Raw genomic sequence first — 24,805 nt, 5'->3', positions numbered from 1 at the left:
GATATAGTCGCCCGATCTTGATCAAATTTGGCACAGTCATTAACAGATACATATATTAAACTAACAAACGTTTAATTTAAAAGCAATCGCGTTAAAAGTAACGAAGTTATTTACAAAAGTCACTGTTTCCGACCGATCGTTCCTATGGGAGCTATATGATATAGTCAACCGATCTTGATCAAATTTGGCACAGTCATTAACAGATATATTAAACTAACAAATGTTTAATTTAAAAGCAATCGCGTTAAAAGTAACGAAGTTATTTACAAAAGTCACTGTTTCCGACCGATCGTTCCTATGGGAGCTATATGATATAGTCAACCGATCTTGATCAAATTTGGCACAGTCATTAACAGATATATTAAACTAACAAATGTTTAATTTAAAAGCAATCGCGTTAAAAGTAACGAAGTTATTTACAAAAGTCACTGTTTTCGACCGATGGTTCCTATGGGAGCTATATGATATAATGGTCCGATCTGGCTGAATCCGAGATATACAACCCCTGCATAATATACAAGCCTACGTGCAAAATTTCAGCTCTGTAGCTCTTACGGTCTAGTAGGAGTTTGCGTTGATCCAGACGGACGGACGGACGGACATGGCTATTTGAACTCGTCTCGTCGTGCTGATCAAGAATATATATACTTTGTATGGTCGGAGATGCTTCGTTCTATGCGTTGCACACTTCTGACCAAAATTAATATACCCTTTTTGCGAGGGTATAAAAAGCTTAAAAGTATCGATGGTTTGGTCTTTTTCCATCGATGGATAAAACCATCGATGGATTTCCCAGCTCTATTAGAATCAACCGTTAATCGTGGTACATCCAAGAAAGTGGACAAAGAAGTCAAGAAAAAAGCAAACGCCATTTAAGTTTAACCTTAAAATACTTAGTAAAATTTTTGTGAGAAGAAGCTTTATATATACATAGATTAAAGCAAAATGTCATTGTCTCAACTGATTTCCTTGGTCGATGAAATGCAGGAGCCACGCAGCCCAATGTACGAATTTGGCTTGGGAATGCGTCAGCCTCGTTACCTTCAGAGCTGGGTTACTCCCCACCGTCTGGCAGTTAACGAGCATGGTTGCCCATGCGCTTCCCCCCGTTTGTCCTGTCTCTCCGGCAGCTCAAATCTTGGCTAGTCGTCAGCGGAACCGTGAATTGGCAAAGCACACTCTGGAGCACTGGCCGCTTTATCCCCAGGTGGGAAAAGATGGCTTCCAGGTGTGCATGGATGTGTCACAGTTTAAGCCGAGTGAACTGAACGTTAAAATTGTGGACAACAAAACCATCGTCGTTGAGGGAAAGCACGAAGAGCGTGAGGATGAACATGGCCACATTATGCGCCATTTTGTGCGCCGCTACACGGTCCCAGAAGGCTATGAAGCTGATAGAGTGGCCTCCTCTTTATCGTCGGATGGTGTTCTTAACATCGTCATACCCAAACCTCAGCCCCTTACGGACAACACCAAGGAGCGCACCATTCAAATTCAACAGGTGGGACCAGCACACTTGAATATCAAGCAGAACCGTCCCGAAGACAGTGACAAGGAGATCAAGAGCAAGGTTACAAACGGCAGTGCCCAGAAGTAGTTCCATTCCATTGTTGTCTGCCCCACACCACCATTTTCTCCATCATAATTTATTTATTGCATTTCTGTATTAAGCAAAAGACTTGTGTAATAAACTAAAGATTTTTTTTTCCAACTTACAACAATACTCAATGGCTTGTTATTCGAAATCAAAGATTTAGAAGTGATCTTGGAGAGTCCATGGCTTTCCCGTCCTTGAGGTTTAATTAAATAATGTACAACAGGCTGTTATTTCTATATGAGCATACAATTTGTATGTATATTTATTGCGCATTTTTAATTTCCAATTTAAATTTCGTTAGCCCGTTGCACTTGCTTTGGGGATACCAAAATAGTTGACCTTGAATTTGATTTGCTTTTTCCTCCCCTCTAGTTTGCAACTTGTCACTGGCCATATGTGTGTGAGAGCACTGCGAGCTACTTCCAAGGAAGGGCCAATTTTCCTGTCTCATGCACCCTCACCAGACGCTCTCCAGGTGTGTAGTATTTAGCTGGGGGCGGTGGTGGTGCCTTTATGGTTAGAATACCGTCGCTAGATATGTCTGAGATCACTTCGTTCGCATTGTAGCCCCTGGGCAATAGGTATTTACGCACGAAATGCCGCTCTACTAAGCCATTGGGGCCTTCGTTCCGTTTGCTGTGATTACCCTGGACTATGATATAATCATCATTGGTCTTCACTACAATTTCGTGTGGACGGAATTGCCTTACATCAATGTCAATGCGAAAGCCCTTTTCATCTACATGCACACGTTCTCCTGAATAGTAGTTATCCCAGCGCATGGGATACGCCCACTCATAGGGGGAGGTTGATTGTATCAATTGGTTCCTAACTCGACGTGTCACAAGTTCATCCAAGGGCCGCAGAGAGTCACTGTGGTTCGGCCACCAGACACGCGGGTCATCCCAAAGATAGGGATAGAGCTGGAAATCATGAGGTTGATACATTCGGCGGATTGGTAACTGTCTGTCGAATTCTCGCGATAGATCACGATATGTGGTGGGACACAGAGCCATAATAACGGTACGTACGCGATCACCTCAAGATTTCTTATAAAATTGATCGAAGCTGCTTGAGGGTTTTTATAGATGCAGCACCGGATGCGAATGGCTACAGTGTGGATGATTCATCCAAACGATGCGGATCGGCCCCAAGTGCAGCGAGAAGGCCAACAAAATTGGACGAATGTCAAAAATGTACGTCACATGCGAAAGAAAGTGATGAAGACAGCAATGTAGGAAGAAATAAAACGAAAGTTTTTCGCAATGTTCTTTTATTTTGTTTCAAAAGATTTTGTCTAAAAACTAAAGGGCTCGCTTATGTACATATTTTATTTCTCAGTCAGCTTGATTAGCACTTTTCAGCACCTCCCTCCTCCACAGGCTTCTCTTTGGCTTTGTTGGCTGGTTCGCCTGTATTTTGAATAGACACTATGCGCTCCTTGATTGCTTCTTGAACCGACGGTGGATTGGGCACATTAACAGTCAGCACTCCATCGCTACTCAAATAGGAGGTTACTTGATCCGCATCATATCCTTCAGGTAAAACAAATCTTCGCAAAAAGTGACGGGAACTGTAGCCGTGGTCACCATCCTTTTGCTCTGTCTTGCCTTCGATAAGGACAACACTATCATCCACCACCTTCACATTCAGTTCATTGTAGTCCTTGACATCGAGTGTTACCTGGTAGCCTTCCTTGGTTATTTTTGAAGGAGGAGCGGATTCTTGCTCCTGCCAGCGAGCAATCTGTTGTCCATAACGTGGAATGGCAACACTCCACATAGGTGGCTCATGGAAGAATGCCTGAAGTGGCGACGAGAGACGTGGCATTCGAGACAACTCCTCGGCCATACGCAGGAACATGGGTAACGACCGCATCTTTATGATGATTTGCTGTAATTGTTACTATAATCACTTCCAGAAAGGGACTGCCGGAGAGCGATGCTTTCGGCAAGTTTGTTAGGTTTCAACTGTGAGCATGCTAGCAGTGCCGGCTGTTATTTATACCCGCCACATTCCCGGCAAATGTAGTCTCTAGAAGTATCTAGCTCTCTCTCGAAATTCTGATGAAATTTTCTTTAACGTTTGAAATTGGCCAGTGACATTTTTATTCGTCCATGTACAAATGTATATACATACATACATATATGTGTGTCAGTATGTATGTATATTTAATCCTAATAAGGGTTGCACTGCTTTCATAGAAGCTCCGAGAAAATTTCTTTACTCTCTCTGTGCTTTCTCTCTTCGTGTTGCGGCAGGTCAGTATTTTGTCTGTGTATTGAACTAGCGACGTGAAACCAAAAGGCCGGGCTAACATTGACTTTAGCAAGGGTATAGAAATATTTACAATTTTAAATCGAATTTATTCAAAAAAAAAAAAAAAAAAATAGTACGTGGTTATACCATTCATTTTATATGGTTCAATAAATTTAAAAACTTTCCAACTTATTTTTCGTGCTGCACTCAAAATCATGCTTTTCGCTCTAGGCAAGACCCTCTCTTTTAGCCCAATCGTTCCAGGAACCATCATAAACATGAGTGCTAAGTATACGTTAATACTTATGTATAATTCAAACTCAAACTAAACCTTATAAAAATTCTTACTTGACATAGCCCGCTCCCTTGGCGATTTTGTTGGCCTCCAAGGCACGGCGTCCAGATTGACAAGTGAATATGATTTTTGTGTCCTTGGTCGGCTTATTCCTGCCATAGGCACTTTGAAATTTGTCACATTCCAGAACCAACGCGACCGATAAGTCGGGCACTAAAATAAATAAGTAAATAAAATAAGTTTTTTCCATATATGTATGTATATGTAATATCCTTACAAGGTATATTCAGGCTGGCTGGTATGGATCCCGTTTTCTTCAGCTCATCCTCGTTGCGTACATCAATCAGATAGACTTCTGGATGATTGGGAATATCTTTAACCTGCTCATAGGTGGCCATTTTTATAAAAGTACGAACTTTCACTTGGCTTGCCAGTCTCTGAAGAAGTGACTTCGACGCTCCTACTAGCAGCGACATTTATTGTGCAGCAGAGATTTGGATCACTATTTTGACATGGATTTGTTTGCAAATGTCGTTTGTGTTATCGGATGTCGCTTTTGTGGTAATGTTTGCATTGACTGGCGCTAATTGTCTTCGGTGTCATAGGCGCGTCGTCGTCAAATTTATATACATACATACATATGTAGAAATAGAACATCAAATTTGATATTTAACTTGTTGATAGGCTAGACAGTGTCTACTAGATAGAAGTTTGAATGTTACTTGTCTGCGGTTTTGGTGCGACCGCGACAGTTGGAAAGCTTATAAGCTCTTGAGAGATTCCAGAGAAATTCCATCCTAATTGACAAGAGAGAATTTTAATTAAGTTTCTAGGTTGTTGACAAAAAAACATACTTGTAAATCAATGTTAATGACATGTTGAAATATTTAGTCAACTTTCACAGAAATAAATTTGATCATAACTTAAGAAATTTTACTTCTCTGGCTTTTTCGCAAAACTCCCCCATTAAAAAGCTTCAGAATTTTCCCGATGTCGCTCCAGAAAAGCTCTTTGCAAAATGGGAACAGTGAGCGGGGTATAAAAGGCACCCATTGACCTGTACAACTCCGCATTTGCGTTACAAAAGTTAAACTAAGTTGAAGTCTTATTTAATTTCAAAACAGATAGCAGTCAGTTCAGTGCACCTGTGCCAGATACAGATACTTTTAATCAATAGTCGAAGAAACGAAGAAAATTTGAAAGAAATCATGCCCGATATTCCGTTTGTCTTGAATTTGGACGCTCCAGACTCAATTTATTATGGACACGATATTTTTCCGAACCGTTTATACCGACGTATGCACTCGCGCCAGCACCATGAATTGGATTTTCATACGTTGGGAATGATTGCAAGAATGGGTGCTCATGCTCATCACTTGGTGGCGAATAAAAAGCGAAATGGTGAACTGACAGCCCTGGGAGCATCCAAGGATAACAAAGGCAATTTCGAGGTGCATCTCGATGTCGCATTATTTGAGCCAGGCGAACTAACCGTCAAGCTAATCAACGATTGCCTGGTCGTTGAGGGCAAGCACGAGGAACGCGAAGATGAACATGGTCATGTGACCCGTCATTTTGTGCGCCGTTATCCGCTACCTAAGGAGTATGATGCCGATGCTATAAGCTCTTCCCTGACAGAAGATGGTGTGTTGACCATAACAGTGTCACCATTGTTGTCCAAAGAGGAGCCACAGGAGCGCATAATTCCTATCAGGCATGTGGGACCAAGCGATTTATTTCAGAATGTCAAAAATAAGAATGAAAATGATAAGCCCGAAGACAAGTAAGCCCAGTCAAAAAGAGCTAAGCAAGGAGCGGCCAAGTGATTTTTTTCAAGACTCTGAATATATAATAAATTATATTATTGCACTTCAAATTATTCATTCATTCATTAAATCAAATTATGACAATTACATTTTAATATGCAAGCTAATCACAATTTCAAAGACTTATCAACTATTCAGTATTAAATAAAATAAATATCAAGTTAAACTATTACCTTTTCTTTGCCTTTTTTTGGAACTAAGTAACTCATTTTGTTTAGATTTTTTATTTTAATAATCTAATACATCGAATTGAAGCGATAAATAACAACAATCGATAGCTAATCGTTATCGTAATAACAGTGTTGGAAAACACAGAATATTAAGTAACATCCATAGCCATCGGAAAGTTTTCATCGATCTATCGGTCTTTACCATTTCTATCGATACTATCGAGAGTGCCATATGATATGAAAATATGATTTGTTTACTATTTCGTCAGTCGCGTAATTCTACGCAATTCTTTCAAAAACAATTCATTAAACCTGCTCAGAAACTATTGCTTGGTGCTAACCGAAGTCTTCACACATCAAGATGTAAGTGGTCGGGTGTAGCTGATTTCGGGCCAGAACTAATTATTATTATTATATTCTTCCAGTCTTACAGCATGGCGAGTACGAATGGCAGGATCCGAAATCCGCAGAGGAAATGTAAGCTCAAGATTCGTAACATACATATGTAGTTGTATTTCTAATGGAAATCCATTTACAGAGTTAACATAATCTACATTGACAAGGATGGCAAGCGTTTTAAGGTCCAGGGTAAAGTGGGCGACAATGTCCTATATTTGGCCCATCGGCACGGGATTGAAATGGAGGGCGCCTGTGAGGCTTCACTAGCCTGCACCACTTGTCATGTGTATGTGCAGCACGATTATCTCGAAAAACTCAACGAGGCTGACGAAAAGGAGGACGATCTCCTTGACATGGCACCGTTTCTGCGTGAGAATTCTCGTTTGGGCTGTCAAATTCAACTCGATAAAACTATGGAGGGCATGGAGTTGGAGCTTCCAAAAGCTACACGCAATTTTTATGTGGATGGGCACAAGCCTAAACCGCACTAGTCAAACAATTCTATGTACATATATATATATATATATAGTATAAAATGTCCTAAAGGAAAATTTTACTATTTCTAACCAAAATAATTTGAGTTGTGGTTTTTATAATTGAAGCAATATTTCGAAAACATTAAACCAAAGTTTAGAGATACTTATGTGATATTCCTTAGGCCAGAAAAAGTCCAAGCTAATAAACTGGATAGGTCTGTTAAAGCTTCGGAATAGTTTTTCAAAAAAGGTCGAAAGCATGAGTTTTTTTCGTTCACCAAACATATTTTTTATTTTTTAAATTAAACTAAAGCAAAGTATTTGTAAAGTCAATGCTATATAAAATAATAATTTTCTAATCTGTCTAAAAAAAATAATAAAAAAAGATTATAAAGATAGGATAAAATTATGGAACAAATATTGTAAAATATTTTTATACCCTTGCAAAAAGCGTTACTAATGTGTATCATCACGAGGAAAGTACAATGGCTTCTAGTTTCGTTAAATTTTTTTAATTAGGATAACTCCTAAAATCCTATAAAATGATCGCATTGGCAAAACTGATATGTTCTATATAATAATCAACCCCCGGAAGATTAATCGGCTTCGTCGCACTACGAGTTTTTTGCAAGGGTATAATAACTTCGGAGCCACCGAAGATAGAGCGCACTCTTTTTTTGTGTTTGAATGATAGTACAAAAAAATTAAATGTATATAAATTTTACACATAAGGGTCGTGTAAATGGACAAACTAAAACTGAAAATTAAATGAAAATTGTATAGGTCCTCAGTTTGAGGATGGGGAAGGGCTGCTGGAGGCCGAACGTGATCGCCCGCTGTTATGCTCTTCGGGTTCGCTGCGCTCTTCTTCCTGATCAGGGTCGCGACTCTTTTCATCGTCATTGGAATCCACGGAGGCAGTGGCAATCACCGGAGTTGCTGATCCTGCCGATCCTGCTCCCGAGGTTGGTGTCTTGTTATTGTTGCTCATCAGCTTATCAGTAGGCTTCTCCGAATCCTCCTTTGGGGATAAATTTGCGGCTTCACGTTTAGCCGATTCCCTTATGTCCGACTTGGTCTGCTTCTTGCTATTATTTATGTTACTCTTTTTGAGAGTAGCGAGGTCCTTTAATAGGCTTGCTACTTTCCGATTCAAATTATCAACCTTCATGTCGTGCAATCGTTCTACGTCTTTCATCCGGTTGCGCATGTCATTTTCCTTTTCAAAATTTTTGCCTTTCAATTCGGTTAACTGCAAAAATATGTGCGACATTTTTATTATGATCAAAAGTAGTATTTTTTTATTAGTTTTGAGTCTCACCTGTTTATCCTTCTCGAGCAGCTCTTTGTCTTTTTGATTTAAACGTTTTTCCAGACTGGCAATACGTTCCTTTAAATAAGTAATGGCAACCACGTGATCTGATGAATTGGTATCGACATTAATGGCAGCTGGAGCCGCTATTGTGCCATTACCACTTCCTCCCCCCTGCCCTCGAGTGGATACTGAAATCTTCTCGGGCAAGTCCAATCCAGCACCGCTAACAGCGGCATTTCCGGCTTGACCTTTGCCCAGTTCGTTCCGCGTTGGTTTTTTGGCTGCATTCGAACTATCTCGATGCGTGGATGAGGATTTCTCATGTGGTCGTTTTTTGGACATAGGTATACGGCCCTCCTGCTGGGCCTTCAGCAGGGCGCGCTTATATGCGCAGGTACACAGCCAGCAAAGCAGTTTGCCATTTACCTGCAAAATAGAACAAAAGAAAATATGGTGAAGACAATTAAAAATAAAATATTAAGGTCACAGGCAATTAAGATTTCTTAGGGGTCTCTTATGAACGCAAATACATGGTATTCCTTTCAAGAATTCTACTACATTGCTAATACTATTTTTATTGAACACTTAGAATAACTCTCTAATAACTATACGGAATACTGCGGTAGGGCTGCATCTTCGGGAGATTACGCTTCTGCAGTTATGCTCCGCTGTGTTCTGTATTGGTTTCTTTGCTGACCTTTTTGTTCTCGTCGCGCCTGTCAAAGGCTGATCGCAGCTTGCACTCATCACATTGCACGGGCGGTCCATATTTTGCCTCATAGCTGGCGCATCTATTTTACCAAAATTTTGCATTTTTGATTTTTAAAATTTTCGGATTTTTGTTTTAAGAAAAAGAGAAGAAGAAAAAATGTTTTGCGTTCATAAGAGACAATGTTTAGGGATTTAATTGATTATTTTTTTTTTTTGTGTTGTACTTTGAAGGCACAATTAGGTTTGGTTAGGATATGGTTACTGGATATAAACATACACATATATATTATATATATACATACATAGGTACCTCAAATCAAATATTGTGCATTCAAATTACACTGCCAAGACTAAATAATAAAAACTAGTTCTTAGCTTAAGACCACGGTGCAAAGAGAGAAGATAGCGCACTGCTTCCGTATTGTCGATGTCAAGAATGAAGCAACTTCCATTTGCAACAATTACGCTTGAAAATATTTTCAGCAAAGAATTTCGGTATTAAATAAAAGGAAAGCTTGGGAACTATACAACAACCAAATGTTTAATGCTTAAAGGGCTAAGCGCTGATCGCTGGTTATACATATGTATCTGACGCAAAGGCGCACAGCATTTCTTTTGCACTATCTTTAATCTCTGTACCGTGACAATCAATGGGAAAGAGATAGATTGAGAGCGTAAGAGAAAGGGGCTTAAAGTAAGAATAGTTTTTTTTTACCTCATGCATTTAGAGCTGCCAAAGGCGGCGACAATCTTACAACATTCACAAGGATTCGGCTTGCCATACTTGGCCAAATAATGTTCACACTTTTTACAGGCACTCTGTGATTTGCTGTGGGTATCAAGGATAAAGCGATTATAAGTAATAAAATATTATTCTAATTCTATATTATTTCAAGTGCTGAGACTGAAATCATGATGAGGCTTTAATCCACATTCTATGGATTTTACAAATACTCCTGAGTCTCTCTCACTCTCTCAACTTACGTGGCGGGTTGAAACTCCGAGCGGCAGTAAGTACATTTAACAACTGAGGTAGATCCGCGGCAGCCCTGCAAAAATAATAGTAAACATTAGAATCTGTTTCAACTTTAACTACCCGTCGTGTATGAGTGCTTTGTTATTTTTATTGAGATCCCGATATATTAGTCATAGCCAGTCTTAGTGCCTGACTGACCGACGCTTGCCCTCTTCCTCTTTTTTCCTAGCTTGTTTTCGTTGTCGTCCATTTTTAAGTGCACTTTAAAATGCGCATTAGTCAAAATTTCTGTCGCGTCATTTGGAAAATCTCGCACACACATCAATATGTTTGACAATGTTGTTTTGTTTATTGCAGTTTTTTGTTGCATTTACTGCGTTTCTGTTTTTCACCTTGCATAGCTGCTGACCCGACGAAAGTTCTTCGTATGGATGACGAGAAAAACATTTAGAGCAGGCGAATAATAATACTTTTGCACTCATTCTATTTTGCGATGTATGTTTTGTTTTCTTTGTTGCAATATGTATATAATTTTCAATTTTTTTCTCTTTACAAGTCAATTTGCAACAACTAGGGATGACATGAGTCTACGGTGTTCCTAGATTGTTTGACCGGTTAATCGACTAGTCGGCTAATCGAGTGAGTTTTATGACATCTCCAACAAGTTAGTATTAAAATAATTATCGAAAAATTAATCAGTCGATAACTTATCGCAAAAGATGAGTAATTTATCGATACAATACTACCATCTCACTCGCACGCATTGATGAGCAATCGAGAAGATGCCATCAAAGAGGAACAGCCGATTACTTTTCAAAAACAACGTTCAAATATTGCATCGCCGCGATCGGCTGTACATAAGAGGATATTATTTGTTTTTTTTTATTGTGGGAAACTTCTTGGGGAAAGAAAGCAAAAACAAATTAAGTATTAACATCTAGTAAGCAGGAACAGTTGAAATTTGAAAATGACGGGGGAAAAAACAACAAATATTAAAGTAGCTGTGCGCGTCCGCCCGTACAACGAGCGGGAAATGGAACAGAATCAAAGATGCATTGTCAAAGTGATGGATAAGTCGACCCTGCTCTTTGATCCCGATGAGGAGGACGATGAGTTCTTTTTTCAAGGAACCAAACAACACTACCGCGACATTACCAAAAGGATGAACAAGAAGCTATCCATGGACTTCGATAGGGTTTTTGATATAAACAATACAAATGAGGATCTGTTTGAGGAGTGTACAGCGCCGCTGGTCGATGCTGTGCTCAATGGGTATGTAAATTATTAGACATTTAAAATCTGAATGTCTCTAATCAAAATACTTTTCCACCTTTTCAGTTATAATTGTTCTGTTTTTGTGTATGGTGCAACCGGAGCAGGAAAAACTTTCACAATGCTTGGCAGCGATGTATATCCAGGATTGACATTTCTTACCATGCGCGATCTCTTTGAAAAGATTCAAAGCCAACAGGAATTGCGCAAATTCGATGTAGGCTGCACTTATTTAGAGGTGTATAATGAGCAGGTAATGAATCTGCTTACTAAATCGGGTCCTCTGAAGCTGCGGGAGGACTCAAGTGGAGTGGTAGTTAGTGGTCTGGCTTTAACACCTATCTACAGTGCCGATGAGCTGCTTCGCATGCTGGCCTTGGGCAATTCTCAACGCACGCAACATCCCACGGATGCTAATGCAGAAAGCTCTCGTTCACATGCGATATTTCAAGTCCACATACGTATCACAGATCGAAAAACTGACACCAAACGTACAGTCAAGTTATCCATGATTGATCTGGCAGGAAGTGAAAGGGCGGCTAGCACAAGGGGGATCGGTGTTCGGTTTAAAGAGGGCGCCAGTATAAATAAGAGTCTGCTGGCCCTGGGAAATTGCATTAACAAACTGGCTGATGGCCTTAAACATATTCCCTATCGGGACTCCAATTTGACGCGGATCTTGAAAGATTCCCTTGGTGGCAATTGTCGTACTTTGATGGTTGCTAACGTCTCCATGAGTTCGCTAACCTATGAGGACACTTACAACACTTTAAAATATGCCAGTCGTGCCAAAAAGATCCGCTCTACACTAAAGCAGAATATACTAAAAGCAAAATTGCCTACCGAATTCTATGTGAAAAAGATTGACGAAGCGATGGCCGAGAATGCACGGCTGCAAGAGCGCCTTAAAATGTTGGAAACCGCGTCAAGTACGTCAACCACAATGGATGAGTTAAAATCCTGGTTTATCCGGATCGATAACACTTATTTGGCAGTAGAACAAAATCAGACACAGGTCATTGGACTGCGCAGTCGGATCAAGACACTAAACTATCGTCAACTGGTGGAAAAGGAGTTCGAGCAGCTTCGGAAAAATGTTTTTCAAGAGGTAAGATAAACTGTCTTCAAATCTAATACGTTCGACATCTTATAGAAATGACAGGCCAAGAAATATTGAATTTTTGAATAACCTTTATTGAGTTCGGCTGCCACTCAGTGCTCTCCAAGCAGCTCCCTCTGTTTGGTGGCCAAGAGTTTGTCTGCTTCTGCTATATATTTATCCGCTATGGCTGTAACCTGGTTTTGCGCCATAAATGCATCGTCCTTTCCTATATCGTCAGCTTGTTTTTTAAGTTTGCGTATCTGATCATTCTGCACTTGTCGTATGGCATCGCGATATTTAATATACAAGGCTTTGGCATTCTTGGAAAGATGCTCGCGATGCTCTTTGGTCACCTTCGGTATAGGTATGAATAACGTAGTACCATCCTGTTGTGGATTTAGATTCATTCCACTCTTTTCGATAGCCCTCAGAACGTCCGGTATGGTCTGAGGGAATGCAATCATGTTGATTATAATGGTTTTGGGATTTTTCCTTGATATCTGGGCCAATTCCTGTAGTTCGTGCACATTGCCATCGACCTTGATCCGCAGAGAATCGATAGCTCCGCTTGTGGAACGCAGGGACAAGTGTTTGATAAAGTCATCCTTCATCTGCTGCACTGATTTTTCCATCTGTGTATTGAGCTGATCTAGATTAATAATCTCCCGCAATTGCTGCTCATTAATCTCTATTTTGTTAGGCTGTCCCTTTTTGGCCTTTTTCTTGTCCTTGCCCTTTGCATAACCGCGCATCAATACTAACGGAGTCGCCGCTGGAGAAACGATCAGTTTTTGATGTGCTTGTTGCGCAGTGGTTAGTGCTTTCGCAGGAAGAGGCACTGTACGAACACCGAATATAATTAAAGGCAATGACTTTCGTAGCATTTTTACGAATTTTCTTAGATAAATTCAATTTGACAACTAATGAATGCGGCAGTGCGAACAGCTGTTTGTTTAGTGTGTCCGTATTTCAAAACTAAATCATCGAGTCTCTTGGCGGTTGTTTTAAACTTGAAATTGATAACATGATTCAATTATAATTGTTTTTTTGTTTAGAATATCCCTCGGATTACCGACTATATCAGTGATTTAATAGCCCAAATTGAGAAATATAAGGACGAGTTACCGGTGTGGCGAGGCAAACAGGAGGTGGCGTATCGTGAACTGGAAAAGCTTAAGCATCAGATAAAGGAATCCAAACATAATCAGATACTCAACTGTTATCTTAGGACAAAGGATCGAGAGTTGGAGCTACTGAAGAAAAATGTCAACGGGAGTCATTATGCAGCGATGTCTCAGGAGTTGGCAGACAATTCCATATTATTGCGTGAATCTCTCATGTTGGGTTGCGAAGTACTGCAACAGTATTACGAGCACTGCGAAAAGTCGGAGAAATTAACTCCAGGCCTGCAGGAGGCGTATGAAAGATTGCGGCAGAAAATACGGCTCAAAGAGACAACGACAACCGGATTGGCCTCGGATTCATTGGCCAACTGCAAGCGTGTGCACAGTACTGGGGACGACGATGATGATCAAGACGAAATGGAAAAGTCAGTAAAACGCTCAAAATATTTGTTGGATGAAAATGGCCTGCAGAATGATGGTTTGGACACGGAATCCGACTCAGATCAGGATGCCCATAAGACGTTCTTTAAACAACCGCAAAGTCTTAATGAGACGCGCGTCGTCGTGTCTTCCCATCAGGCGTCAGCACTTAATGTCACAGTGACTAAGCCTTCCAATGAAGCCCATCAGCGCATTGTAGACTTGTTATCAGATCAGAATGTACGCGGCAATACTGAAAAGATCAGAAAAGGTGAGCAAATAAATTTAATTTACATTTTTCAATCTACGATTCTTGTCTGCTTCAATTACAGCTTTGCTTCGATCGAATACCTTCACCACACAAGGACTTCAGCGTTCAGTAGCGGCTGCTTCTGTAGCCAAGGAAAATCTTAAATGCAGTGCTAATCAAGTTCGAAAGAGTCCACAGGCCTTGATTGCTAAAGGTAAGCGGGAGCTTCCTTCTATTCTTAAACCTTCTAAAGCTAATCGATTTGCAGCTCTCGGCGGTAATGCCGTCTTAGCACGAAAACCACTTACCAAGGAGCAGCCCAAAGTAAAAATCAATCGAGCCGCTTCATTCAGGTTGAAAAAATAAGAAAGAAAATCAAACTTATATTTTCTGTTCGGAAAATTTTAGAATTATTTTTATTTAAATATTTTGTTTTTCTTTTTTTTTTTTTATTGTAATACTTTTGTTCTTAAGTGACAATTTTAATTTTCTTTAACATCTAAATATATTTTTCTATTGATTTCTTATGCGATACGCACCATTACTACAAATATAAGTCCGATTCTTTGCCATTACCTTCAACTAAATTCTGTCTGTAGAAATCATTTGAATTTCTGTTTGGACTTAGTCCTAGTAACGACAAGAGCATGTAGAGTAGAGCCCCAAGATTAATGCCAACAAGGAGAAGTCCTGGCCCAAGCAGAGGGGCTAGAATTGTCGCGGTTGGCAAGGCAACTAGTCCGTTTAGGGGCCATGGACTATTATGACCAAAGGTGGATAACCGACGCCAGGGTTGCTGCGGGCCTGATGCTTTCTCAGGTTCTAGTTTGTCGCCACTGTCCTTATTCTTTGATTCGGCCATCAGTGTATAGCGTGGTCGATACTTTTCCACCATGGGAGTAAGATCGCCATCCGGTGAACTTCTTGCTACTGCCAAACCCAGGACCAATACTAACCATAGCAACATGATTTTTTGGTTTTGTTGGTGACGCCAACGGTTTATAAGCTTTTATAGTCCGTTTCTTAGAGCAATGACTGGAACCGTTAACGGGCGACTAACTTGAGCAATTACCTACAGATGTCACCATACGCTGACACTTTGATTGGGATAAATATGGCATAAAAATGAGCATTTATTTAAGGTAAACATTTTTGTATTAGACAGGAAATTCCATTTAAATGAATAAAGGCCAGTTGCCATGTACATTGATGTCATGAAGCCAAAAGGGAAAATATTACTTGAACAAATATTACAAACAAACAAAAATAGCTAACTGACGTTGACGATGATAATTTATGGAAAATAAATGCATATATAACCGATGAAGTTCTAAAAAAGTTGTGTTGTTTATATCACTAACGAATGTTTTGATTCGTAAATATCGTTTATAATTTTGCTACATTTCAAAGTAACAAGAGCTGCTGTTGTATTGAGCGGAGTTTGCATATGTACATATGTCTATGTCGTAAATGGTAAAATATGATTTGTTAGTTTAGTTGAGCCTTTGGGCTTTAAGCAACACTTGCGGCTTCTCGATTTCCGCCTTGCTCTGCACCAGCTTTAACTCACGCTCCCAGGCCTTGACTGGGCCATCACCTCCCTCAGGAAGTGAGGCCACTGTGCGTTTAATAACTGCTTGCAAACTCGCAATCGTCTTCTCAAAGGCCGTGGTCACATCCTCCGTATGGCTGTGAGCTAAGAACAGCGAAGCAAAAAGATCGCCGGTACCTGTGAATACCAAATTTTTCCCACCCTGCTTTGGAATATCAATGGCTAAGCGTGGGCCATCCTGTTGGCTTAAAAAGGCGCGCAACACGCCAGGCTGACCTAAGTCACTGCTAGAAATGACTACCGTTTTGATGTGAAGTTCTTTGTGAAACCAATCCATAGCTTCCCAAACGGCAGTCTCGCTGCGTACCTCTTTGCCTGTAAGCAATTCTACTTCATATTGGTTTGGCGTTATAATATCGGCCAAGGGAATGATTTCGTCTCGGTAGATTGGTAACAACTCTTTTGGCACGTAGAGCTGACCATTGTCACCCATGACTGGATCACATACATAGATCAAATGAGGATTCAACTGACGCAACTTCTTTACGATAACGGCCACTTGTCGTAAAAACAGGGGGTTACCAATGTACCCAGTCAACAGGTGGGAATAATGGGAGAGCAACTCATTCTCATCCAGACCGTCAGTAATACTAGCTGTAAAGATAAAAAACGATTTACTTTTTATAACACTATCATATAAAAAACTATTAGCCAATAGTTTTCCAAAATGATCCTTTATCTTTAAAGATATCACAACTTTTTTAAGAGAGGTATTACACATACATATATCGTACATAGTTTAAATAGTAAGTGGTCCCCTTCATCACGACAGTAATGCATGCCATCTCCCTCTCTTTGGCGAACTTAATTAGTACCTACATATTTAACATGCATACATTCTCCAAGTCACGATGAAATTTTTTTTAGTTATATAGAGGTACGAACATTGTGTTCAGATTTACCTAGTTCTTTTTCGTTTGATATGGGACCCTTAAAGGTTTTATATCCGGTATGATTCGAGAACTGGACCGAATTCAATGGATCCACATCATAGCCCAGCAGCTGTATAAAGAGAATATCTTCATTAAAATTGGTCTATACATAGTTGGTTTTCGATCTATGATAAAAAGTTACCTGTAGTGGATAGGTCGCCACCTTGTTTCCCACATAGCCATAGACCACATGGCTTTGAATGGAAAGTACCCGTTTCTTCGACATTTTTACGATAATCTGGCGTTTGCAACTGACCTCCACACCAGAGTATGAGCGGGCATCAACTAAACACAAATGGTTAAATCAGTATGTATTGTGTAGATAAACATAGAATCAGAGAGTTATAGCCGGGTGACCGTCATCTTATCAGTGACTATGTATAGACAAGCGACAAGGAACAACAGCAAGTGCTACTGATAAGCAAGAAATGGCGGCAGACTTCGTAAATAGTCCAGATAGTGAGTGGATGCAAACAATTTTCACCAAATCAACACAATTTTAACATTTAATAAAAAAAATTAGCAAACGACCTTGGAGTTAAATCAAAACAATTCTTCGTCTAGTAACTTCTGGCCACTCATTTTCCCTCAAATCGCAAATGCCCTATTCACACTACTGTTAAACAAAATGAATCGAATTGTAATTATCATCTCATTTTGATCCTCAACTTAATAGTGATACATTTATTTTTTTAAAAGCTAATTTAACTATTTAAACTTAGACTATGTATTTTGTTTCAAATTATATCTTAAGATGCAAGTGTGAATAGGGCATAATTAAAATTAATGTGATTTGCTTCAAACAGCTGTTAGGGCTGCTACAATTAGGCGGGCGCAGTGGGACCAGACTCACAGGGAGACAAAAAACAACTAACGCCTTGTCTGTTCCTGACGTAAGAGTCGGCACCGCATTCTTGTTTAATTTATTAAGTTTAATAAAAACTTACACACCAGTTTTTGAAAGTTAATTAATAGTTCACAAGTATGGCGGCTAGTTTAACTCGACTACTAGAACGGAGTGTCCGGCAAAAGCAAACGGTACAAAGCACCTGGCGAGTCTTTAGCAACCAACACCAACTGCCAGAGGCGGACAACGATGAAGGTAAGCAATTCAGTTATATTGGTTTCTTTCTAACAAATCTCCATTCATCTAGAGTTTCGTGTCCTTAATCTTCGGACGGTTAAACAGAATCTAACACGTCGAAGGGAAACCAAAAAGGACCCTGTGGCTCCACCCCGAACCCAACGCATGGCTGTGGATCAAGATTGGTCGGCTGCCTGGCCGGGACCACGTTCATTCCATCCGGCTAGTGTGCCCCTTCCCTTGCGCCAGGGCTTCACTGAACGAGGGGCCGCAGCTCCCTCTAAATATGCCAATGCCGAGTTAATGAAAATACCCAATTTCCTGCATTTGACACCGCCGGCTATACGTCAGCAATGCGAAGCTATTAAAAAGTTCTGTACTCGTTGGCCCAAGGGTCTTGAGACTGAAGCTAAGTGGCAACGTTACTTCCCTTTTGAGGTCGTTACCACGGACTATTGTCACAGTTTACCCACAATACGTCACCCAGAGGCAAGGCGAGTCACAATTCGTCTGAAGCTTGCCGATTTGGAATTCGATAAGCATTCCCGGGATAAGTTTCTGCGTCTAGTGGGCGACCGCTACAATCAGGAGACGGATATATTAAGTTTCACATCCGATCGCTGTCCAATGCGCAAGCAGAACTACGAATATGCTATTTACTTGCTAACGGCTTGCTATCATGAATCATTCATTACTGAACCATGGGAGATGAGCAAATCAGAGGCCGATATGGAAGTTTATTTATTTGAGCGAAACAAGGCAAAAGATTCCGCCGAGGCTATCCTCAATTGGAACCAACCAGAAGTTGCAAAAAAAGCCGCACCCCCCTACTTCTTATGCCCACAGTGTAGAACAGTTAATCAATGAAGGTGAGAATGAGTACAATATAGCAAAGTATAAGGAAGAAGTAATGAAAATGTTAAACATCTCGGCAAGTCAGTGAATTATTTTCAAAATAAATGTTTAATCAAAACAAAAAGAGACACTGATTATTGCATCTAAAAACATTTTCCATTAATTCTTTTTAGCTTTGCTTTGTATTTTGAATTTGTACATACATATGTAGATAGCCGCGTAGATATGATGGCGTATGTATGTATTTTACTTTTACAAAGTGACCAAATTTTAGTTTAGCACAAGACAAAACAAGAACAACAATAAATGAGAATACTTATAAACTTCGGCCAAACCAAAAAGACTGATTTTACGTGGACGTGGATTAAATTTGAATGTCTTGTGCTAATTAGTTAAATTTTGAACACTTTACACTGTTGTTGTAGCAGAAGTAATTAAGGCAGTCGTTCACTGTGAAATTTAGGCAAAAGACAGGTGAGTCGGGCAGAACCGGTGCATAGTTTCAAGATCTTCCGGAATATAAAAAGGCAGATATAAGTCCATGTTTCCCTAATTCATTCCATATCAAATTTTACCGGAAGTTCTTCAAGTGTTCTTTGTTTTTTGAAGGGAAGAAGAGTCGTAAAGCAGGGGAATGTGCGAGAGAAAAGGCACATAAGTTTTATCTTGACTTTCAAATTGAAGAACTGCTTTTAATGCTGTGGCATTGCTTATCACTGTTTGTTTGCTTTCGGTTGGTGCTTCGTAGCTAATTACAAAATTTTGTCTTTTTTCTTTTGGCTCTCACGTAGTTTGACGTAGACACGGCTGCTAGCAGTCTACAGACACACGACACCTGAATCAACAGCAGCCAACGTTAGCAAAAAGAGTTTGCCCTTCCATGAAGATCTGTAGAGGCCAGCCACGAGAATTGTTGGCCTCTTCAGCTGCATCGGCATCAGCTTCATCATTATCATCTTGACACGTATTCTTAGAGTTGGCTAAAACAAGATGCGGAGACCGAATTTTAAATGGATGGTGAAGTCGGTTCTGCTGTTGTTAATATCGCTAACGCTTTTTTTGCTCATCACAAGTTGGATATCAGCCAGCCCTTATACGAATCGACCAGTTCATCATGGCATTCAACCGGAAGCAGAGTCGGCATCCGCTCTAAGATCCAATGAAAAATCCAAGAAATCGGACCCACAGCATTCAAATGCGGAAAATCCCTTAAATGTTAAAGAGCATAATGATGCAAACGATCAAAATAAGAGCGATAACGACAACGATATATACCCAGAGAGGCTTCCGGAGGTAAATAAACCGCTTGCCCACGATAAACCTGCTCAGCAACCTCCCGAAGAGCTATCCGATCTTCAGGTGGCCCCGGTTCCAGGTGATAATGGCCTAAAAAGGATTGGCATGACTATACGGCCATGGAAAGGGATGCCGAACGTGTGGGCATTGGTGAACAAGGTAAACCTGCCAAATTGGATGACGAGAATCAACGGGAACTGGAAAGAAAAATGTCACTGGAAAATGGCTTCAATGCCTTGCTCTCCGACTCCATATCAGTAAATCGCTCAATAGCAGATATACGCCACAAGTCGTAAGTAAAGAAAACTTCATTCACTCATACAATTACATTCTGTAAAACTGAAATTATTTTGCTTTGCACCTATTGGCTCGATGTAATGTACATATGTATACCATTAATTTTGGTTATTATCTTTCTACTACTAAAATTCATATTCATATATGTTTGAAATCTGCATTGGGTTTGGTTCTTTCATCTTTTCGGCTTCAATGCTAAATTAGTATGAAATCTTCCTTTTAACTTTCTTCCCAGCTGCCGAAAAAAGGAATATCTAGCCAAATTGCCCACAGTCAGTGTCATTATAATATTCTATAATGAATATCTCAGTGTTTTGATGCGTTCGGTCCACAGTCTGATAAATCGGTCTCCGCCGGAACTTTTAAAAGAGATTATTCTTGTAGATGATTTCAGCGATCGTGCTTATTTGTATGTGCCGCTTGAAAATTACATAGCAGAGCACTTCAAAAATGTACGTGTGGTGCGCTTAACGAAACGCACTGGGCTGATTGGGGCCCGCTCAGAGGGCGCTCGCAATGCGACCGGTGAGGTGTTAATATTTCTTGATTCTCACGTCGAGGCGAATTACAATTGGTTGCCACCTTTGCTGGAACCAATTGCCATTAACGAGCGCACAGCTGTTTGCCCCTTTATTGATGTAATTGATCACAGCAACTTTAATTATCGAGCTCAAGATGAGGGTGCCCGAGGGGCATTTGACTGGGAGTTTTTTTACAAGCGGCTGCCTTTGCTGCCTGAAGATTTGAAGCGTCCCTCAGAGCCATTTAAGAGTCCTGTAATGGCAGGTGGACTATTTGCTATTTCTTCGAAGTTCTTTTGGGAATTAGGTGGCTATGATGAGGGATTGGATATATGGGGTGGTGAGCAGTATGAGCTAAGTTTCAAGATTTGGATGTGTGGTGGAGAAATGTATGATGCTCCCTGCTCTCGAGTGGGTCACATTTATCGGGGCCCTCGGAATCATGTGCCTAGTCCCAGAACTGGCGATTATCTACACAAGGTGACCGACAATATAATTTTGCTGATTGCAAAACAGAAACAAACTCATATTCATTGCATTTAATTTCATAGAACTACAAACGCGTGGCCGAAGTCTGGATGGATGAATACAAGAAATATTTGTACGATCATGGCGATGGCATCTACGAACGTGTAGATGCTGGAGATTTGACAGCGCAGAAGGCTATACGCACCAAACTAAAATGTAAATCTTTTAAGTGGTTTATGGAGGAAGTGGCTTTCGATTTGATAAAATCCTATCCACCGATCGATCCGCCCGACTATGCCAGTGGTGCCATACAAAATGTCGGTGATTCCAGCCAGTGCGTCGATACACACGGACTACGCAAACATAATCGCATGGGCGTTTATAGTTGTGCTGAAGATCTGCAAAAGCCCCAACGAAATCAATTCTTCCAGTTGAGTTGGAAACGTGATTTACGCCAGCGTCGTAAAAAGGATTGTCTTGATGTTCAAATATGGGATGCCAATGCGCCAGTCTGGCTGTGGGACTGTCATGGCCAGCAGGGTAATCAATATTGGTTCTACGATTACCGGAAACAACTGATAAGGCATGGCAAAGAGGGACGAAGGTGTTTAGAATTGCTGCCCTTCTCCAAGACGCTTGTGGTTAACCAGTGTAACGAGAGCAATTCCTATATGAAATGGAATTTTGGATCATTCAACAAAACGTCTCTAGACAATTACGAAAAGGATTTGACTCTAGATTTGCACCTGGAGTCGTGATAAGATTTAGTCACTAACTTGCCATGTACTTAAAATCAATTCATTTGCTCTCGGAAAAGGCAAACTACGAAAAATAAATGCTAAGCTCTTTTATAGTTTTTGGCGTTTAAAAGAGCTATAGCAATAGCAATAGCAAAAAATGAAATGAACTTTCATACATAGCCGTAAAAACTAGAGCGGGATGAGAGCAGATGATATATATATGTTTTTTGTTACAGCTCTTATCATATTCATTTTTGATATCGCCATTATGTTTAAATGAATATTTTAACTCCGACTAAACTGATAAAAATATAGGAAAAGAACCTCTAGAATTCATTAGTTTTTAGTATTAAGAATTAGACACATTATTAAGTTACTAAAAACGTAAATACCCTGCAACTAAAAAACAACACTAAGACCATGCTATTTGGTTTTTGCTATTGCTATCGCTATAGCTCTTTTGAACGCCAAAAACTATAGCAGAGCATAGCATTTATTTTTCGTAGTTTGCCTTTGACTCTGCAGGAGCATAGCAAAATTTTCATTGCTCTTGCTGCTGCAGAGTAGTTTTTACAAACCCTGCTTAAAATGTGTTTGCCCGTTTTGATATATATAGATATAAATGATAATGAAAGACATATTGTAAGCTTTTTTTTCGGTTGTTCCGAAATTGAAAGTGTTCCCTTGCAAAATTTAGCTATCTAATTGATTACTTGACCGATTAGATTCTAAGTAATGTCCGTTTAAGACTACAGATTCTTAATACAAATAGTCGAGACCTGACGAAATACCTCATAGAATCATTCCTTTGAGAACTCCAGATTTCAAAACCTACCCATGTTCGGGTATGCCTGAGTCAACTTTATTGCTATTTTCAGACTGGAAAAAGATTACGTCTGTTGCAGGGGTACACAAATTCTGGGTCTGAACCGACTCACTGCAAGCATTCCTTTAATTTAATATATGTATTAAATCGGTTGTCTGTTAACAGTGCAAAAAAAAAAAAAAAAAAACGGCAGTGTGTGTTTTTTTTAAACTTTCATTTTCCTTTTTATTTAATATTAATATCTGTGTTTGCTTTCAATACGCGTACTTTAAATAAATATAATTTATGTTTTTCATATACGTTTGTTGTTTTAGTTTATCGTTATCGTTTTACAATATGTATCATCCGGCTATCATCTGCCATTTCTAAGCCTTAACTTTGTTCAATTTCTTCTTTTTTTGTTTGTTTGTTTTGTATTTGCTTTTTGCGTTTTGCTATCTTGCATTTTATATGCCGATATTCATAGTATATGTATGTATACTTATATATGCCGCCGCTTTAGAACTTAAACTCGGAAAAACGAAGCTTGTGTTGTTTTGTTATTGTGTTTCTTTTCTTTCTTTTTTGGATTTTGACTAAAAAAAATGGCAAAAAGATTTTGTTTTTTTGCTTTTATTTTGTGAAAAAATTATAAAAAAAAAAGCACTTACAAACTATAATAGTTGTTGTTTTTGTTGTGTGCATAATCATAATTAATTATATATACATATATATAAATATATATAGTTATGTTAATCTATATATGAATATATATATATATATATATATGTATATATATATATATGCATATACTATATAAACATTTAAATATTTATCCAAACATGTTTTTTCTTGTTGCTCAAAAGTCTTCTTCGCTGTCTTACATTTACATACGTTTTACATTTTAATGGTGGACACTGGACAACAAAATTACAACATCGACCAAGAACCAAAAATCGCCAACTCAACGTTAACCGATATATGTATGTATAGATAAAAAAAAGGTCGGGATTTATAATTATTTAATATTATTTTGATGAGTTCAGTTTTGGGCTTATTGTTAGTCTTAAACGCCATTTTCGGTTCTTGGCTATGTTGCCCGGTGTGATCATCATCATTATCATCGCCTTTCGATAATAATTTCAAATTATTTCAAGTAAATAAGTAAATTATAAATTTATAACCATTTTTGTGTTTTTTTTTTGTGCAAAAAATATGTGTTTTTGTGTGTTTGTTTTTAGACTAAATTTGATTTGAAATTCAGTTTGCTAAGCTGCCACATTTTAATTTTCCACTCCCGCTCTTATCTTCATTTTTGTTTTTGTTCTTGTTTTTTTTTTTTTTTTTGGATGGATGCAAATTAATTGAGTTGCTAGCAGAATGTTTTTTTTTTTATTTCTTTCGATTTGCTGATGCTGCTGTTTTTGACATTGGAGTGCTTAATACTTGCTTGGTTTCGAGTCTTTTTCTGGGTTTGATTTGAAATTTACAGCACATTTTAGAATTAGAAATAATCATAATAATATGAACCCATGTTTGTCAGATCCTTATAACTTGCAATTGTGTGTAGTATATATATGTATGCTTTTAATTTTATTACTTAAACTTAGTTTAAATTATGTTAAATGTTTGCTTTCCATTTAAAAAATGTCTTCCTGTCCTTCTGATTCTGCTCGATAATCTCAGCTTTGTTATTGTAGTTTGCCTACTGCCTTCTGCCTACCCCTCGTCTCGCGCTGTGTTCTCGATCTTAGTCGCCCAATGCACGTTTCTATCTTTTCTATAATTTTTGTTCAGTTTTTTATCCGTGACAAATAATTAAATACGGGCAAATACCAATGTGTTTAACATGGAGAAGGAGGCGGATGTCATTCTCCTAGTTCTCTAGCAGGGAAGGCAACCACCATTACCCAAACACTCATTCAGTAATCAATATATAGATTAGGGTATATTCTGGTGTATTTGAATGGGTAACAAGTTTCGTTATCCAGTTGGTTGCTTTC

The 24,805-nt window shown here is 39.2% G+C and overlaps 12 protein-coding genes across 16 annotated transcripts in view; 6 read left to right on the top strand and 6 right to left on the bottom strand.

Moving 5' to 3' along the window:
• LOC137571976 (rhodanese domain-containing protein CG4456) overlaps window positions 1-6,253 on the bottom strand; it is a 47,458-nt gene extending 41,205 nt beyond the window's left edge. Inside the window, exons 1-4 of one of the 2 annotated variants that reach the window (XM_068283741.1) lie at window positions 6,151-6,253; window positions 4,429-4,948; window positions 4,205-4,364; window positions 3,991-4,141 (exon numbers count right to left, since the gene is read on the bottom strand). In XM_068283741.1, coding sequence (XP_068139842.1) covers window positions 4,084-4,141; window positions 4,205-4,364; window positions 4,429-4,627 — 417 coding nt within the window. In that variant the 5' untranslated portion in view covers window positions 4,628-4,948; window positions 6,151-6,253 and the 3' untranslated portion in view covers window positions 3,991-4,083. Of the gene's footprint in view, window positions 1-3,990; window positions 4,142-4,204; window positions 4,365-4,428; window positions 4,949-6,150 lie in introns of those variants that run through there. The other variant, XM_068283742.1, reaches the window with a different exon arrangement.
• Hsp26 (Heat shock protein 26) lies at window positions 809-1,723 on the top strand. The gene is given in 2 exon segments (XM_068283773.1): window positions 809-1,104; window positions 1,106-1,723. Coding segments are annotated over 2 exon segments (651 nt in total). The 5' UTR covers window positions 809-945; the 3' UTR covers window positions 1,598-1,723.
• Window positions 1,825-2,654, bottom strand: LOC137572008 (heat shock protein 27). Its single transcript, XM_068283774.1, has one exon. The coding sequence runs from the start codon at window positions 2,611-2,613 to the stop codon at window positions 2,014-2,016; it is 600 nt and encodes a 199-aa protein (XP_068139875.1). The 5' UTR covers window positions 2,614-2,654; the 3' UTR covers window positions 1,825-2,013.
• Window positions 2,854-3,804, bottom strand: Hsp22 (Heat shock protein 22). Its single transcript, XM_068283739.1, has one exon. The coding sequence runs from the start codon at window positions 3,473-3,475 to the stop codon at window positions 2,948-2,950; it is 528 nt and encodes a 175-aa protein (XP_068139840.1). The 5' UTR covers window positions 3,476-3,804; the 3' UTR covers window positions 2,854-2,947.
• Hsp67Bc (Heat shock gene 67Bc) lies at window positions 5,212-6,143 on the top strand. Its single transcript, XM_068283738.1, has one exon. The coding sequence runs from the start codon at window positions 5,360-5,362 to the stop codon at window positions 5,936-5,938; it is 579 nt and encodes a 192-aa protein (XP_068139839.1). The 5' UTR covers window positions 5,212-5,359; the 3' UTR covers window positions 5,939-6,143.
• A 111-nt stretch (window positions 6,254-6,364) lies between the features above and the next one.
• On the top strand, window positions 6,365-7,121 carry Fdx1 (Ferredoxin 1). Its single transcript, XM_068283793.1, has 3 exons — window positions 6,365-6,510; window positions 6,573-6,624; window positions 6,686-7,121. Exons 1-3 carry the CDS (start codon window positions 6,393-6,395, stop codon window positions 7,035-7,037), a joined length of 522 nt encoding a protein of 173 aa, XP_068139894.1. The 5' UTR covers window positions 6,365-6,392; the 3' UTR covers window positions 7,038-7,121.
• Window positions 7,122-7,286: 165 nt separating this feature from the next.
• Window positions 7,287-10,633, bottom strand: LOC137571996 (protein FAM76A). Of its 2 annotated transcripts, XM_068283762.1 has the most exons (6): window positions 10,417-10,633; window positions 10,033-10,097; window positions 9,764-9,877; window positions 9,035-9,128; window positions 8,344-8,763; window positions 7,287-8,274 (listed from the first exon to the last, which is right to left on the bottom strand). In XM_068283762.1, exons 1-6 carry the CDS (start codon window positions 10,504-10,506, stop codon window positions 7,810-7,812), a joined length of 1,248 nt encoding a protein of 415 aa, XP_068139863.1. In that variant the 5' UTR covers window positions 10,507-10,633; the 3' UTR covers window positions 7,287-7,809. The 2 variants fall into 2 exon arrangements, with proteins under 2 accessions (XP_068139863.1, XP_068139864.1); XM_068283763.1 differs by lacking the exons at window positions 9,035-9,128; window positions 10,417-10,633 and having other exon boundaries at window positions 10,033-10,047.
• Window positions 10,634-10,795: 162 nt separating this feature from the next.
• Window positions 10,796-14,719, top strand: Klp67A (Kinesin-like protein at 67A). Its single transcript, XM_068283808.1, has 5 exons — window positions 10,796-11,296; window positions 11,363-12,404; window positions 13,454-14,213; window positions 14,275-14,406; window positions 14,461-14,719. Exons 1-5 carry the CDS (start codon window positions 10,992-10,994, stop codon window positions 14,556-14,558), a joined length of 2,337 nt encoding a protein of 778 aa, XP_068139909.1. The 5' UTR covers window positions 10,796-10,991; the 3' UTR covers window positions 14,559-14,719.
• Window positions 12,470-13,352, bottom strand: mRRF1 (mitochondrial ribosome recycling factor 1). Its single transcript, XM_068283818.1, has one exon. The coding sequence runs from the start codon at window positions 13,280-13,282 to the stop codon at window positions 12,509-12,511; it is 774 nt and encodes a 257-aa protein (XP_068139919.1). The 5' UTR covers window positions 13,283-13,352; the 3' UTR covers window positions 12,470-12,508.
• Window positions 14,720-15,305: 586 nt separating the features above from the next.
• Window positions 15,306-17,350, bottom strand: Pdxk (pyridoxal kinase). Of its 2 annotated transcripts, XM_068283817.1 has the most exons (4): window positions 17,268-17,350; window positions 16,879-17,021; window positions 16,707-16,806; window positions 15,306-16,398 (listed from the first exon to the last, which is right to left on the bottom strand). In XM_068283817.1, exons 2-4 carry the CDS (start codon window positions 16,960-16,962, stop codon window positions 15,686-15,688), a joined length of 897 nt encoding a protein of 298 aa, XP_068139918.1. In that variant the 5' UTR covers window positions 16,963-17,021; window positions 17,268-17,350; the 3' UTR covers window positions 15,306-15,685. The 2 variants fall into 2 exon arrangements, with proteins under 2 accessions (XP_068139918.1, XP_068139917.1); XM_068283816.1 differs by having other exon boundaries at window positions 16,879-17,336.
• A 245-nt stretch (window positions 17,351-17,595) lies between these two features.
• Window positions 17,596-19,540, top strand: mRpS35 (mitochondrial ribosomal protein S35). 2 transcript variants are annotated; one of them, XM_068283815.1, is made up of 3 exons: window positions 17,596-17,838; window positions 17,891-18,689; window positions 19,467-19,540. In XM_068283815.1, exons 1-2 carry the CDS (start codon window positions 17,721-17,723, stop codon window positions 18,685-18,687), a joined length of 915 nt encoding a protein of 304 aa, XP_068139916.1. In that variant the 5' UTR covers window positions 17,596-17,720; the 3' UTR covers window positions 18,688-18,689; window positions 19,467-19,540. The 2 variants fall into 2 exon arrangements, with proteins under 2 accessions (XP_068139916.1, XP_068139915.1); XM_068283814.1 differs by lacking the exon at window positions 19,467-19,540 and having other exon boundaries at window positions 17,891-18,799.
• Window positions 19,541-19,665: 125 nt separating this feature from the next.
• On the top strand, window positions 19,666-23,120 carry Pgant6 (Polypeptide N-Acetylgalactosaminyltransferase 6). The gene is given in 4 exon segments (XM_068283809.1): window positions 19,666-20,059; window positions 20,062-20,263; window positions 20,504-21,269; window positions 21,341-23,120. Coding segments are annotated over 4 exon segments (2,037 nt in total). The 3' UTR covers window positions 22,016-23,120.
• The last annotated feature ends 1,685 nt before the right edge of the window (window positions 23,121-24,805 follow it).

Source organism: Drosophila tropicalis, unplaced genomic scaffold (assembly GCF_018151085.1).
Source record: "Drosophila tropicalis isolate 14030-0801.00 unplaced genomic scaffold, ASM1815108v1 contig_169, whole genome shotgun sequence".
Taxonomy (NCBI): domain Eukaryota; kingdom Metazoa; phylum Arthropoda; class Insecta; order Diptera; family Drosophilidae; genus Drosophila; species Drosophila tropicalis.
This window is presented reverse-complemented; position numbering and strand designations above follow the sequence as displayed.